This window comes from Symphalangus syndactylus, chromosome 13, assembly GCF_028878055.3.
Source record: "Symphalangus syndactylus isolate Jambi chromosome 13, NHGRI_mSymSyn1-v2.1_pri, whole genome shotgun sequence".
Classification (NCBI taxonomy): Eukaryota; Metazoa; Chordata; class Mammalia; order Primates; family Hylobatidae; genus Symphalangus; species Symphalangus syndactylus.
In genome coordinates this window covers 116,108,363-116,125,016 of record NC_072435.2, presented here as the reverse complement: position 1 = coordinate 116,125,016, position 16,654 = coordinate 116,108,363, and the positions used below count along the sequence as shown (strand labels likewise).

The following is a 16,654-nucleotide window of genomic DNA, read 5'->3' as shown; positions in this document are numbered from 1 at the left end:
ACCGGCAGCGGCAACATCGCCTGGGAACTTGCTAGAAATGTAAATTCTTGGGAGCTGCCCCAGAACTGCTGCATCAGATACTTTGGGGTGGGGCTCAGAAATCTGTGTTTGAACAAGCCCTCCAAAGGATTCTGGTGTTCCCTCAAGTTAACAGATGGCTCACCTCACAGGCTTACCACTTAGAGGCTGTGTGATCTCAGACGAGTCACTGCACCTCTCTGAACCTATTTCTTCTCTGATAAGAATAATAGCAGACCTACCTTACAGAATGATTGTGAAGGTTAAATTAAATGTTATGTGTAGGCACAGTGCCTGACACACAGAAGACACTCACTAAATGTTAGGAAAGCTAATATTATTTTTAGGAATTAATGAGTGGCAGCTCTAATTAGGATGAAAAACACTGGAGTGGGGCGTGGTAGCTCACACCTGTAATCCCAACACTTTGGGAGACTGAGGTGGGAGGATCACTTGAGTCCAGGAGTTGGAGACCAGTCTGGGGAATATAGTGAAACTCCTGTCTCCACAAAAAAAAATTTTAAATTAGCTGGATGTGCCTGTAGTTCCAGCTACTCAGCAGGCTGAGCTGGGAGGATGGCTTTAGCTCAGGAGGTTGAAGCCGTAGTGAGCCGTGATTGTGCCACTGTACTCCAGCTTGGGCAACTGAGTGAGACTTTGTCTCAAAGGAAAAAAAAAAAGGAAGAAAGAAAAACATTTGGGAGAAAAGAGGAAAAGATGTTAGGGAGTTTAAAATATTTCTGGCGGGAAACAGTGGCTCATGCCTGTAATCACAGCACTCTGGGAGGCCTGAGGCAGGAGGATTGCTTGAGTCCAGGAGTTCAAGACCAGCCTGGGCAACATAGTAGGACCCCATCTCTATAAAAATAAGTAAGTACCTATAATCCCAGTACTTTGGGAGGCTGAGGCGGGCGAATCACTTGAGGTCAGGAGTTCAAGTCCAGCCTGGCCAACATTGTGAAACCCTGTCTCTACTAAAAATATAAAAATTACCCGGGTGTGGTCGTGGGCACCTGTAATCCCAGCTACTTGGGAGGCTGAGACAGGAGAATCGCTTGAACCCAGGAGGTGGAGGCTGCAGTGAGCAGAGATCGCGCCACTGCACTCCAGCCTGGGCAACAGAATGAGACTCAGTCTCTAAATAAATAAATTACAAACTATTTCTGACTAGGCACTTTGACCTCTTGTGTACCTTCACCCTCCGAATAAACATATTAAAGTAGAAGCAGGTATCATTATGTTCCCTGCCCATCTCACAGATATGGAGACTGAGGGTTGGTGGGGCTGAATGATAGCTAAGAAGTAACAGAGCTGGGACCTAACCATATCCATGTGCCCCACCTAACTCTCAGCCTCAAACAGATGCAGGCAGATTGCCCACTCACCGAGCCTCCCCCCTTCCCCAAACCATCTGCCCTCTGATTGTTTTCTTGGGGCTCTAGAAGTCAGGCCTTTCAGCTCATCTCTACTGCACAGGGATTTCTCCACTGGCCGGTTTCTGCTGCCTGAGACGCTTGCCCAGCCCCAGCCAACACCAGCATGATTCACTTTCTGTTTTTTTGAGATGGAATTTCGCTCTTGTTGCCCAGGCTGCAGTGCAGTGACGTAATCTCAGCTCACTGCAACCTCTGCCTCCCAGGTTCAAGCAATTCTCCTACCTCAGCCTCCCAAATAGCTGGGACTACAGGCACGCACCACCACACCTGGCTAATTTTGGTCCTTTTAGTAGAGACAGGGTTTCGCCATGTTGTCCAGGCTGGTCTCTAACTCCTGACCCCAGGTGATCCACCCTCCTCGGCCTCCCAAAGTGCTGGGATTACGGGCATGAGCCACCGCACCCAGCCATGATTCACATTTGAACCTGAGACCAGAACTCATAAATGCATTAATTCATTAACTTCTCAAACATTCTACATGCTATGGGATAGGTACTGGGGGTACAGAGAGGATCAAAATGGACATGGGCCCTACCGCAAAGTACCTGAATATTCACGTGGAGTATTTCCCATCGCTTTCTAGGCCTAGCTTTGATTTCTGCTGAACCCGGGCCAAGGCAGAGGCACAGGTGCCTCCACAGAGCAGAACCAGACAAATATTGTACACTATAGTCAGTGCAGGGATGGGAACACAACCTGGCTCTGTGAGAGGCCAGAAGAGGCCCTTGATCAGTCTGTGGGTGGAAGGGAATCCATGAAGACTTCCTGGAGGTGGTGACCTCTGAGGCTGATTGGGAGGTGTTTGCCATAGCGTTTCATCATTTTCTCATTTTATAGATGGCAAAATGAGTCCAGAGAGAATGACTTAGCCCATGTATTCAATCAATTGAGCAAACATTTCCCTAATATCTACATTCCCCATTATTGAGCCCTGAGCCTGGGGATTCAGAGGTGATTCAGAGGTGAATAAGGTAACAGGCCTGCTAGGGGGAATGGTATAGAGAGGCCCCAAGTATCCAGGATACCTCGCCAATCACTGCCCATTGGCCTCTGTTTTTTTATATGTATTTTATTATTATTATTTTGTAAATTTTGAGACAGGGTCTCACTCCGTTGTCCAGGCTGGAGTGCAGTGGTGGAAACATAACTCACTGCAGCCTCAATTCCCTAGCCTCAAGCAATCCTCCCATCTCAGCCTCCCCAGTAGCAAGGACTACAGGCACGTGCCACTGTGCCCAGTTGATTTTTTTTTTTTTTTGTAGAGATAGGATCCTGCCATGTTGCCCAGGCTGGTCTTGAGCTCAAGAGATCCTCCCACCTCGGCTTCCAAAGTGCTGGGATTACAGACATGAGCCACCACGCCTGGCCTATTTTATTTTACCTTCTTAAAAGTCAGGATTGGCTGTGCACGGTGGCTCACACCTGTAATCCCAGTACTCTAGGAGGCCGAGGCAGGTGAATCACCTGAGGTCAGGAGATTGAGACCAGCCTGCCCAACATGGCAAAACCCCATCTCTACTAAAAAATACAAAAATTAGCTGGGCATGGTGGCACACACCTGTAGTCCCAGCTACTCAGGAGGCTGAGGTAGGAGAATTGCTTGAACCTGGGAGTTGGAGGTTGTAGTGAGCTGAGACTGTGCCACTGTAGTCTAGCCTGGGCAACAGAGCGAGACTGTTTCTCAAAAATAAATAAATAAATAAAATTAAAAATGATAAAAGTCATGGTTATTGCAGTATACATACAGTAAAATTCTCCCTTTTTAGTACATATGTGGCAAATGCATAGTCCTGTAATCATCATCACAATCAAGACACAAAGACACAGGTCATCATTTGAATCTTTTTTTTTTTTGAGTCAGAACCTTGCTCTTTCACTGAGGCTGGAGTGCAGTGGCGTGATCTTGGCTCACTGCAACCTCTGCTTCCCAGGTTCAAGCAATTATCCTGCCTCCGCCTCCGGAGTAGCTGGGACCACAGGCATGCACCACCATGCTCAGCTAATTTTTGTATTTTTAGTGGAGACGGGGGTTTCACCATGTTAGCCAGGCTGGTCTCGAACTCCTGAGCTCAGGTAATCCATCCGCCTCAGCCTCCCAAAGTGCTGGGATTATAGGTGTAAACCACTGCACCCGGCCCATCATTTGAATCTTATGTTCATCCCACTTCCTGAGTCCAAGCCTTCCCCTTAATTCACTGTGTTATCTTGGGCAACTCTTGCCCTCTTTGAACCTCAGTTTCTTCATCTTTAAAATGGGAACCATAAAACCACCCTTACAGGATTGCTGTGAGGATGGTTGCCTGGCACACAGTAAGCACTCAATTAACACCAGCTTTTATTCACACTCCTTCCCTTTTCTAGCCCTTTCAAACTCCCCCTCTCCCTCTGGTCTCTCTCCCTCTGGGTCTGTCTCTCTCTCTCTCACAGACACACACACACACACACACACACACACTCCCTTTGGGACACACACACACACACTCTGGGACACACACACACTCCCTCTGGGGGACACACACACACATTTTGAAGCCTCTTGTTTCTCAGAGAGGTTTTATTTATAGGCTGCGCCTCATTGTGAATGTGAAAAGGAGAAAGCCCAGGCCCTCCGTAGACCTTTCATGTGTAAATCAGCCCGGGCCTGGAGCACGGGGTCACCAGGAGGAGGATTTCACTCTTAATTACTCCTAGAGAAAGCAGGCGGGAAGGAGGCCTCTCTGGGAGCCCAGAGCCTCGCCTGGCGCCGGGCCCCTCGCTCCCCAGGCTGGGGAGTGCTGGCTCTCCAGGGCCCGGATCAGGCTAGAGCTGGGGCCAACGCTTCCTGGGTCTGGCCTTGATTTCTGCTGAACCTGAGCCAAGGCAGAGGCGCAGGTGCCTCCAGGGAGCAGGGCCCCAAGTAGGTTTCTTTGAGGGCAAGTTGTTTGGACACAGGAAGAGGGCACACAGCTTGACAGGGTTGGAGGTAGCAATGGCGATCTGCTGAAGTGCCAGGCAGCGGTAATTAAACACATTTTTTAAGGTTTTAAAATTCATTTCTGATGTAAAAATAACACACTCTATTATAGAAAAATGTTTGAAAAGATTTCTATCCAGGCCTTTAACATTGTTTATTTCGAGGGGTAAGTTTGTTTATTTATCTCACTCTGTCATCCAGGCTGGAGTGCAGTGGCGCAATTTCGGCTCCTTGCAACCTCTGCCTCCCGGGTTCAAGTGATTCTCATGCCCTCAGCCTCCCAAGTAGCTGGGATTACAGGTGCACGCCACCATGCCTGGCTAATTTTTGTATTTTTAGTAGAGAGGGGGTTTCACCCTGTTGGCCAGGCTGGTCTCACCTCAGGTGTTCCGCCCACCTCGGCCTCCCAAAGTGCTGGGATTACAGGTGTGAGCTACTGTGCCTGGCCAGGGGGTAAGTTTAGAGGTAAAGAAAGGGACGTTATTAACATTTTTATACATTTTTTTATTTTTTAACTTATTACAATGACTATGTATTGCTTTTTAATTAAAAAGCACAAGGTTATTTTTCATAGTATCCATGGTACTGTTTTCTGATTACAGAGAAGAAATTAATATTTGATATAAGACATTGAGAAAATAAAGCATAAAAACTATCTGTGACTCCATGAAAGAACATCATTTTTTTCTTCCCTGATTCTGCATTAAAGGAAATCAAAGAAAAACACTTTTAATATTTAGGTATATGGCCATAGATGATTTATTTCTTGGCTAAGTAGTTCATTTTTATTATTTGTTCATTTTGCATACTTATACTGCACAAACACTTTGGGTACAACTTAACACACTGAGGTTTTCTTTTATTTATTTATTTATTTATTTATTTATTTATTTATTTTGAGTCGGAATGCAGTGGTGTGACCTTGGCTCACTGCAACCTCTGCCTCCTGGGTTCAAGCGATGCTCCTGCCTCAACCTCCTGAGTAGCTGGGATTACAAGCACGCGCAACCACACCTGGCTAATTTTTGTATTTTTAGTAGAGACCAGGTTTCACCATGTTGGCCAGGCTGGTCTCGAACTCCTGACCTGGTGATCCACCTGCCTCGGCCTCCCAAAGTGTTGGGATTACAGGCGTGAGCCACTGCATCCGGCCTCACACTGAGGTTTTTTTCTTCTATTCATCTTTTCTCTTCTTGTGCTTTATATACAGTCGTCATTCAGTGTCCCTGGGGGATTAGTTCTGGGACCTCCCTCAGATACCAAAATCCACAGATGTTCAAGTCCCTGATATAAAATGGCATTGTATTTGCATATTATCTATGCATACCCTCCTGTATACTCTAAGTCATTTCTAGATTACTTATAATCCCTAATACAATGTCAATGCCCGGTAAATCTTTGTTATACTGTGTTTTTTAGGGAATAATGATAAGGAAAAAGTCTGTCTATGTTCAATACAGATGCAGGGTTTTTTTCCAAATATTTTCCATCCGAGGTTGGTGGAATCCAGGGATGTGGAATGAATAAATACAGAGGACCACCTATATATATTTATGTTACTGGATGGCATTATTTTGAAATATGAAATACACAAGCCGTTGCAGTCCAGCAATTCTACATCTAAAATTCTATTCACGTGAGTAGCAGTAGGTAAATAGTAGAAACAAATTTGTTCATTTTGAAGGTGTTTATAAAAGCAAAGGCTAGCAACAAACTTGATGGTCATCAGTAGGAAATTAAGTAAGTAAATCATCATGTAACTTTACAGTGAAATGTTTTGCAGTCATTATAAGAGTATATCGGCTGGGTGAGGTGGCTCAGGCCTGTAATCCCAGCACTTTGGGAAGCCGAGGCTGGCGGATCACGAGGTCAGGAGTTTGAGACCAGCCTAGCCAATATGGTGAAACCCTGTCTCTACTAAAAATACAAAAATTAGCCAGGCGTGGTGGTGTGCACCTGTAGTCCCAGCTACTCGGGAGGCTGAGGCAGGAGAATCACTTGAACCCGGGAGGCAGAGGTTGCAGTGAGCCAAGATTGCGCCACTGCACTCCAGCCTGGGTGACAGAGCAAGGCTCCGTCTCAAAAAAAAAAAAAAAAAAAGAAAGAAAAAAAGAGTATATCAGTCCAAGTATAGTGACTGAGGCCTGTAATTCCAGCCATTTGGGAGGCTGAGGTGGGTGTATCACTTGAGGCCAGGAGTTCAAGACCAGCCTGGCCAACATAGTGAAACCCTGTCTCTACTAAAAATACAAAAATTAGCCGGGCATGGTGGCCCTCACCCATAATCCCAGTTACTCGGGAGGCTGAGGCATGAGAATTACTTGAATCTGGGAGGCAGAGGTTGCAGTGAGCCAAGATCACGTCACTGCATTCCAGCCTGGGTGACAGAGTGAGACTCTGTCTCAAAAAAATAAAAAATAAAAAGAGTATATCATACATGCAAAGATATCCAAAAATCTGTACTATAGTAAATAAGCAAGTTCCAAAATCATTCAGATTGTGTGGTTCTATATCTATTTTTGTTTTGTTTTGTTTGAGACAGGGTCTCACTCTGTTGCCCAGGCTAGAGTGAGTGCAATGGCGTGATTATACCTCACTGCAGCCTCGACCTCTTGGGCTCAAGTGATTCTCCCATCTCAGTCTCCCAAGTAGCCTATATCTATTTTTAAAAATATAATAATCATATCTAAGTGTATAAACACGGAAAATTTTTGGAAGGATATACATGAAATTGGTAACAGTTACATTTAGGTAAGGAGTCGAAGGGGTAAAGAATTTTTACTTTTTCATCTTATAACTTTGTGTACTGATGCATTTTTTCTTTTATTTTGAGCATATGTTACATTTGTAATTTTTAAAAACTAGCTAATATAAATGTGGTTTAGGGCTGGATGCAGTGGCTCATGCCTGTAATCCCTACACTTTGGGAGGCTGAGGTGGATGGATCACCTGAGGTCAGTAGTTCGAGACCAGCCTGGCCAACATGGTGAAATTCTATCTCTACTAAAAATACAAAAGTTAGCTGGGGGTGGTGGCAGGCGCCTGTCATCCCAGCTACTTGGGAGGCTGAGGCAGGAGAATCGTTTGAACCAGGGAGGCGGAGGTTGCAGTGAGCAGAGATCATGCCACTGCACACCAGCCTGGGTAACAGAGCAAGACTGTCTCAAAAACAAAACAAAACAAAAGAAATGTGGCTTTGCTATATATAATTCTAATATATATTTATTAAAGAAAATACAGGCCGGGCACGGTGGCTCACACCTGTAATCCCAGCACTTTGGGAGGCTGAGGTGGGTGGATCACAAAGTCAAGAGATTGAGACCATCCTGGCCAACATGGTGAAACCCTGTCTCTACTAAAAATACAAAAATTAGCCGGGTGTGGTGGTGCACACCTGTAGTCCCAGCTACTCAGGAGGCTGAGGCAGGAGAATCGCTTGAACTTTGGAGGCGGAGGTTGCAGTGAGCGGAGATCTTGCCACTGCACTCCAGCCTGGCAACAGAGCAAGACTCCGTCTCAAAAAAAAAAAAAAAAAAAAAAGTCCATTAAATAAACACAAAGTTTCTTAAAGAAATAATGTTGATTAAATAAAATATAATCCTCATATTATTCAAAGACAACCATGTTAACATTTTATTTCCTTCTAGTTTTCTCTATATATATATTTATACATTTTTAATATTTTACAAATTTTTTTTTGAGACGGAGTTTTCCTCTGTTGCCCAGGCTGGAGTGCAGTGGCGCAATCTCAGCTCACTGCAACCTCTGCCTCCTGGGTTCAAGCGATTCTCTTACCTCAGCCTCCGGAACAGCTGGGACTACAGGCACACGCCACCATGCCCAGCTAAGTTTTGTGTTTTTAGTAGAGACGGAGTTTCATTACATTGGCTAGGCTGGTCTCGGACTCCTGATCTCATGATCCACCCGCCTTGGCCTCTCAAAGTGCTGGGATTACAGGCGTCAGCCACCGCACCAGGACTTTTTTTTTTTTTTTTTTTTTGAGACAAAGTCTTGCTCTGTCACCCAGGCTGGAGTGTAGTGGCATGATCTTGGCTCACCACAACCTCTTCCTCCCGGGTTCAAGCAATTCTCTTGCCTCAGCGTCCCAAGTAGCTGGGACTATAGGCACACACCACCATGCCCGGCTAATTTTTATATTTTTAGTAGAGACGGGGGTTTCACCATGTTGGCCAGGCTGGTCTCGAACTCCTGACCTCAAGTGATCCACCTGCCTCGGCCTCCCAAAGTGCTGGGATTGCAGGGGTGAGCCACACCATGTCTGGTAATATTTTACAAATATTTTACAAAAAAATTTTTTTTTTAACAAATAGAGAGGGGGTCTTGCCCTGTTGACCAGTATGGTCTCAAACTCGGCCTCAAACATGCCTCCCATCTTGGCCTCCCAAGTTCTGGGATTATAGAAATGAGCCACTGAGCCTGGCCTGCAAATATGTATACATATATATATAGGTGTATATACATACACCTATATATATATACATACATATATACACACATATAATACACACATATATATGTCTATACATACATATATATTTTTGTATTTTAGTAGAGTCAGGGTTTCACCATGTTGACCAGGCTGGTCACAAACTCCTCACCTAAGGTTATCCGCCTGCCTCGGCCTCCCAAAGTGCTGGGATTACAGGTGTGAGCCACCATGCCAGGCCTAAATATATTTTTTAACTTAAAAATATACAAATGAAAAAACATACACAAAGGACATATCTGTAAAAAAATTAAAATAAAAAATAAAGACCACTCAAACCTTATTATTCAGAAATAACCACTGTTGGCCAGGAGTGGTGGCTCATGCCTGTAATCCCAGCACTTTGGGAGGCCGAGGCAGGAAGATCGCTTAAGCTTAGGAGTTTGGGACCAGCCTGGCCAACATGGTGAAACCCCGACTCTACAAAAAACACAAAAATTAGCCGGGCGCGATGGTGCATGCTTGTAGTCCCAGCTACTTGGGAGGCTGAGGCAGGAAAATCGCTTGAGCCCGGGAGGCGGAGGTTACAGTGAGCCGAGATCGTCCCACTGCACTCCAGCCTGGGTGACAGAGCGAGACTCCGTCTTAAAAAAAAAAAAGAAATAACTACTGTTTACATTTAAGAGTATAAACTAAATCCTCTGCAGAGCTTCCTTTGGGAAGTTGATTTTAGTCTTCTTTACACCATTCCTTCTATATGTGTAAATTTTTGTTTTGCTTATCTTCATTCGATATTTCTATATGCTTCTTCATGTTTTTGTAAACAACTTATAAATATAATTTTAATAGTTATAAAATATCCCAGCAATAAACAATCCTTTCTTTAAACAGTCTCCGTTAATGAACCACTAAGTTGTTTCTAAGTTTTTGTGCTTATAAACAACTCAGATGAACATTTTATACTTACATTTTTTTCTGTGTGTCAAATAACATCTTTATGTCTCAGCAGCGGAGTTACTGGGCTAAAGGATATACCCATTTTCCAGAGTCTTAAAAACTGCTGTCAGCCGGGTGCAGTAGCTCACACCTGTAATCCTAGCACTTTGGGAGGCCGAGGTGGCAGGATCACTTAAGGTCAGGAGTTCAAAACTATCCTGGTGAACATGGTGAAAACCCGTCTCTACTAAAAATACAAAAAAATTAGCCAGGTGTGGTGGTGGGTGCCTGTAATCCCAGCTACTTGGAAGGCTGAGACAGGAGAGAATGGCTTGAACCCAGGAGGCGGAGGTTGCTGTGAGCCACTGCACTCCAGCCTGGGTGACAGCAAGACTCCATCTCAAAAAACAAACAAACAAACAACAACAACAACAACAACAACAAAAACCACTGCCAAATTATTTCTCAAAAGTGTTACACTTCTGGCCGGGTGTGGTGGCTCATGCCTGTAATCCCAGCACTTTGGGAGGCTGAGGCGGACAGATCGCTTAAGCCCAGGAGTTCAAGACCAGCCTGGCCAACAAGATGAAACCCTGTTTCTGGAAAAAAATACAAAAATTAGCCGGGCACAATGGTACGTACCTGTAGTCCCAGCTACTTGGGAGGCTAAGGCAGGAGAATCTCTTAAACCCGGGAGGTGGAGATTGCAGTGAGCAGAGATTGCGTCACTGCACTGCAGCCTGGGCAACAGAGGGACTCTGTCTCAAAAATAAATAAATAAATAAGTAAAAATCAGTGTTACACTTTTTTACATCTCCATGCACAGTGCATGAAACGTCCTGTACATTTAATTATGTATGAAGGGCACATGCATTCTGGAGGGGGAGAAAAGATGGGAAGGGAAGGGGTTCTGCTTGGCAAAATTGGGTGGAAGCACCTGGAATTTAAATATATATCTTTATAAATATATATCTTTAGGTCTGGCTTGCAAATGTAATCCATTGGGAGGCCAAGGAAGAAGAAATGCTTGAGGCCAGGAGTTCAATACCAGCCTGGGCAACATAGCAAGACCCCCATCTCTACAACAAATTTTAAAATTAGCCAGGCGTGGTGGTATGCACCTGTAGTCCCGGCTACTCAGGAGGCTGAGACTCAAGGATTGTTTCAACCCAGGAATTTGAGGCCGCAGTGAGCTATGATGATGCCACTGCACTCCATCTAGCCTGTGCAATAGGGCGATAACTTGTTTTCAAATAAATACATACATAAACAAACAAACATCTCTGCCTGTTTGCTGCTAGTTCTCCCTTTTCCTTCCTTTTCTGTAACATTGCAACAATGACCACCAATCATTGGGCATTTACTTCGTGCCTGGCACTGTGCTTTACACTTTACATGTGCTATCTTATTTATTTCTCACAAAAACCCTATGAGGTTGGTGGTTTTATCACCCCCACTTTACAGATGAGGAAACTGAGGCTTAAAGTGGTAAGTGTTTTCAGGCACACATATGTGTATTTCAACACTATTCACAATAGCAAAGACTTGGAACCATCCCAAATGCTCATCAATAATAGACTGGATAAAGAAAATGTGGCATATATACACCATGGAATACTATGCAGCCATAAAAAAGAATGAGTTTATGTCCTTTGCAGGGGCATGGATTAAGCTGGAAACCATCATTCTCAGCAAACTAACACAGGAACAGAAAACCAAACACCACATGTTCTCACTCATAAGTGGGAGTTGAACAATGAGAATACATGGACACAGGGAGGGGAACATCACACACCAGGGCCTGTCAGGGGGTGGGGAACTAGGGGAGGGATAGCATTAGAAGAAATACCTAATTTAGATGACAGGTTGATGGGTGCAGCAAACCACCGTGGTACATGTATATCTATATAACAAACCTGCATGTTCTGCACATGTATCCCAGAACTTAAAGTATAATAATAATAAGTTAAGAAAAAAGTGGTAAGTATCTTTTCCAAGGTTATGTAGCTGGTCACTGGTGCAGCTGAACTTAGAACCAGGCAATCCAATTCCCTTTGCCCGATTTTGCATGATCAAACTCTCCTTTACAGGTAGAAAAAGTAAGGCCTGGAAAAGTGATGTGACTTGCCCAAAGTCAGGGAAAGAGCCCAGCCCAGATTGCTGGATTCTTTCCACTGTGTTCCATTGTCTGGTTGCAGGATGCTGATCTAAGGAGTTGGGACCTTAACTTCAAAACGCAGCCACAGAAAATCTTCCCGTAGGGCTTTTGGGTTACAACAAGATTCAGAGCCACTCAGAACCACAGCCCCAGCAGTGGATCTCCCATTCATGGCTGGGTGCTGTCTGTTCATCTTAAAAAAAGCAAATAAGGTGCCGGGAGCAGCGGCTCACGCCTGTAATCCCAGCACTTTGGGAGGCCAAGGCGGGCGGATCACGAGGTCAAGAGATCAAGACCATCCTGGCCAATGTGATGAAACCCCGTCTCTACTAAAAATACAAAAATTAGCCGGGTGTGGTGGCACCAGCCTGTAGTCCCAGCTACTTGGGAGGCTGAGGTGGGAGATTGCGTGAACCCAGGAGGCAGAGGTTGCAGTGAGCCAAGATCACGCCACTGCACTCCAGCCTGGCGACAGAGTGAGACTCTGTCTCAAAAAAAAAAAAAAAAAGGAAATGGCAGTTAAGCACTCACATGCCCAGACAGGGAGGAAGTCGGGCAACCCCAATGCATGTTCAGCCATGGCCAGTCTATGGTGAAGACCATGAAGCATTGAGAGCAACAGAAAAGAGGTGAGAGAAGGGAAGGAAAATACCTGAAGAAGCAGAGAATACTGGGGAAAGGCTGTAAAAAAAGCAGTGGAGAGAGAGGTGATGCCCCAAAGAAGGGAACTGGGAATCAGCTGGCCCCCAAATGTGAAAGAGGGCCAAATGCCCTGCTCTGAGTTCCCACTCTATTTTTATTTCTTTATTTATTTTTTGAGATGGAGTCTCACTCTGTTGCCCAGGTTGGAGTACAGTGGTGAGATCTCAGCTCACTGCAACCTCTACCTCCTGGACTCAAGCAATCCCCCACCTCAGCCTCCTGAGTAACTGAGACTACCGGCGTATACCACCACACCTGGCTAATTTTTCTATTTGTTGTATAGATGGGGTTTTGCCATGTTGCCCAGGCTGGTCTCAAAATCCTGGGCTCAAGTGATCCACCCACGTTGGCCTCCCAAAGTACTGGGATTACAGGCATGAGCCACCTTGCCAGGCCACATCACTTATTATTATTATTCAAAGAATGTGCTAAATGAAATACTGAGGTTTGAACAAGGTACCCTGAAATACAGAAGCAAGAGCAAACAGCTTGGTGTGAGGCCCAAGTCCGGGAAAGTTCAGGTTCCTATTCCTTGATTTGCTGTTTTCAGGGGTCTTTGTTTGGAGTCCAGAGATGAGAGGAGGAAAAGCGCCCCCACCACGCACCAGCTGTATAATTTAAGGGGTCCCGCCCCGATGCCCCTTTAGAATCCATGCATTCCTCTAGCTGCTGGAGGTGTTGGTTGCTGAGAGCTCACAGATGAGTCCCTCTGTGGCTTGGCCACACTGAAGGGAGTCATCACTCTGAGGTCATGTCCCCTTCCCAGTGCAGCTCATATGCTTGGCCTGTTCGGCACAGGTATAAATACTCAGCCTCCTCATCTCAACTCAGAACAACTCTGATGGGCCATCTCAGCTTCAGAACTCTCGATGGGGCTGGCCAAGGCCTCCACTGAGACTGCATTACAGCACAACTCTTCCCTCTGCCCAGTCCAGCTTTCTTCCTTTTCTTTTTTGTTTTCTTTCTTTTTTTTTTTTTTTTTAGTAGAGACAGGGTTTCACCGTGTTAGCCAGGATGGTCTCGATCTCCTGACCTCGTGATCCGCCTGCCTCAGCCTCCCAAAGTGCTAGGATTACAGGCGTGAACCACCATGCCCGGCGACATTCTACAATTCTTTAAACTCTCAACAACTCAAAGGAACAGATATTATTATTACTCCCATTTGCAGGTGGGAAAGTTGAGGCACAGAAAGATGAGAGGATTTGCCCAAAGACTCGGCTGGTATTTGGCAGAACCAGGATTCAAACCCAATAGGCAAGAGCAGAGTTGTACACTTGATCTAGTTATTCTGCTATTCTGCCTAATGAGGTTCTTTTCTTCTTTTCTTTTTTCTTTTTTTATTTTTTGAGACAGTCTCACTCTGTCGCCCAGGCTGGAATGCAGTGGTGCGATCTTGGCTCACTGCAACCTCTACCTCCTGAGTTTAAGCAATTCTCCTGCCTCGGCCTCCTGAGTAGCTGGGATTACAGGTGTGCGCCACCACGCCCAGCTAATTTTTCTATTTTTAGTAGAGATGGGTTTTCACCATGTTGGCCAGGCCAGTCTCAAACTCCTGACCTCAAGTGATCCTGCCACCTCAGCCTCCCAAAGTGCTGGGATTACCAGGCGTGAGCCACCGTGCCCGGCCCTAATGGGGTTGTCATGAAATCCAGGAATTCAGTGCAGGGTGGGTGGACCTGTGAGTGTGTGAGTGAGGGATGTGCGTACTTGTGGAGCCACAGATATGCACATGTGTACTCATGTGTTCACTGTGAGTCTGACAGCGTGGGTGCATGCATGTGTTAACCAGTGCTCTGCTGACATCACGGTGCCCAAGCATGTAGAGATGTATGTGCCCATGGATTCCCCTGTCCAGGCTCCCACAGGACCTATCTCCTTGGTTCCTCCACCTTCCCCTTGGTACACAGGAGGCATGAGTGTCCAGGAGGGGCCAGGGTTTGGATTCCAAAGCCCAGCTGCCACTTCCTTATTCCCACCATGTCTCCCAAGAGTAGTTAGGATCTGGACTCTTTTGTTTTTCTTTAAAAGCAATTTATTTCTGATTACAAAATACAGGTGAGGAGTATGGGCGATGCCTGTAACCCCTTGGTTGTGCATCTTCCCAGTCTATTTCTGCTTCTAGAAATACCCTATGTACAACAGCAAGCTCATGCTGTCCCCAAGTGCTTGCGCATTCTAACAGCTGCAGAGTATATGACCAGGTGGAAAGTCCAACAGATGTCCCACTCACAAGATAGGGCCCTCCAATCAGTCTTCTGGCTCCCTTTCACTAACAGTAACTGGTTGCTCTTCCTATTGGTCATAGATAAATGACACCTGCACAATTCTCCGAGTGCTTTCAAGCAACTTCGGGAGGCGGTGACTAAGACCCTTTCCTTGTTCCCAGCTTCCTATGTCCCAGGCTGCCTGAGGCACCTGGACTGCTGCTGCCCTTGGGTCCCGTACATTCCAGGGCGACGATGGAGGAAGGGCAGGCCACGCATGAGGAATTAACAGTCTTTATTGGGCTCAGACCAGGAGTCCGTGGGTCTTGAGGACCTCTGTGTATTTGACAATTTTCTTCTCCACGTTCTTCTCGGCCTGTTTCCGTAGCCTCATGAGCTGTTTCTTCTTCCGGTAGTGGATCTTGGCTTTCTGTTTCCTCTTCTCCTCCAGGGTGGCGGTCACTGCCTGGTACTTCCCGCCAACCTCGTGAGCCAGGCGCCCCAGATAGGCAAACTTTCTTGTAGGCTTCAGACGCACAACCTTGAGGGCAGCAGGAACCACCATCCGCTTTTTCTTGTTGTAGGGCGGTGGGATGCCGTCAAACACCTTGAGGCGGTCCAGAGCGGCCTGGCCTCGCTTGGTCTTGTGGGGCAGCATACCTCGCACGGTCCGCCAGAAGATGCGGCTGGGGGCCCGGAAGTGGTAGGGGCCTCGGGAAGGGTTGGTGTTCATCCGCTTGCGGAGGAAAGCCAGGTACTTCAACTTGTTTCTGTAGAAATTGCCAGAAATGTTGATGCCTTCGCAGCGTACGACCACCACCTTCCGTCCCAGCAGTACCTGTTTAGCCACGATGGCCGCCAGGCGGCCCAGGAGATGGCCTCGACCATCAAGCACCAGGACCTCTGCCATCTTCGGCAGCCGCTTGGGAAAAAGCTAGGGTCTGGATTCTTAAAACATCAAGCTGGGGCCGGGCGTGGTGGCTCACGCTTGTAATGCCAGCACTTTGGGAGGCCGAGGTGGGTGGATCACTTAAGGTCAGGAGTTCGGGACCAACCTGGCCAACAGGCAAAACCCCGTCTCTACTAAAAATACAAAAATTAGCTGGGCATGGTGGCGCACGCCTGTAGTCCCAGTTACTCAGGAGGCTGAGGCAGGAGAATTGCTTGAACCCAGCAGACAGAGGTTGCAGTGGGCCAAGATCACGCCATTGCACTCCAGTCTGGGTGACAGAGCGAGACTCCACCTCAAAAAAAAAAAAAAAAAAAAAAAAAATCAGCTTTTTATGAAGCAGAGTTGGCATATGGGCCAGGGAAGTCGGAGAACAATGTGATTTTCCCCAGGAGGCAGCACCCACAGCTTTTAGCCCTATCTGGACTCCAATGTGGGTGGTTGGTATCTACTACCACAGTAGAGGCCATATGGTCCTGGTTAAGACTAAGCTGTAAAGTGAACCTGTTGGGTTCAAATCCCAGCTTTGCCACTTAGCTGTGTGATTTCAGCAACGTACTCTTGGATCCTCTTCTTCCATCCCTGTGAAGTGGGAGTATTATAATAGCAACAACTTTGAAGGGTTTGGTATTTTAAATTTATTTTTATTTTTAATTTTATTTAGTTTTTAATAGAGACAGGGTCTCCCTATGTTGCCCAGGCTGGTCTCAAGCCCCTGGGGTCAAGTGATCCTCCCACCTCGGCCTCCCAAAGTATTGGGATTACAGGTGTGAGCCACATTGGCTGGCCCCCTGAAGGATTTGTTGTAAGACTGAAATAATGCTGAGCCCATACTCGGTGCTCAATAAATG

The 16,654-nt window shown here is 46.2% G+C and overlaps 1 protein-coding gene across 1 annotated transcript; it reads right to left on the bottom strand.

Moving 5' to 3' along the window:
• Window positions 1–15,132: 15,132 nt before the first annotated feature.
• Window positions 15,133–15,764, bottom strand: LOC129460145 (large ribosomal subunit protein uL13-like). Its single transcript, XM_055237812.2, has one exon. It carries the CDS (start codon window positions 15,762–15,764, stop codon window positions 15,159–15,161), a length of 606 nt encoding a protein of 201 aa, XP_055093787.1. The 3' UTR covers window positions 15,133–15,158.
• Window positions 15,765–16,654: the final 890 nt, after the last annotated feature.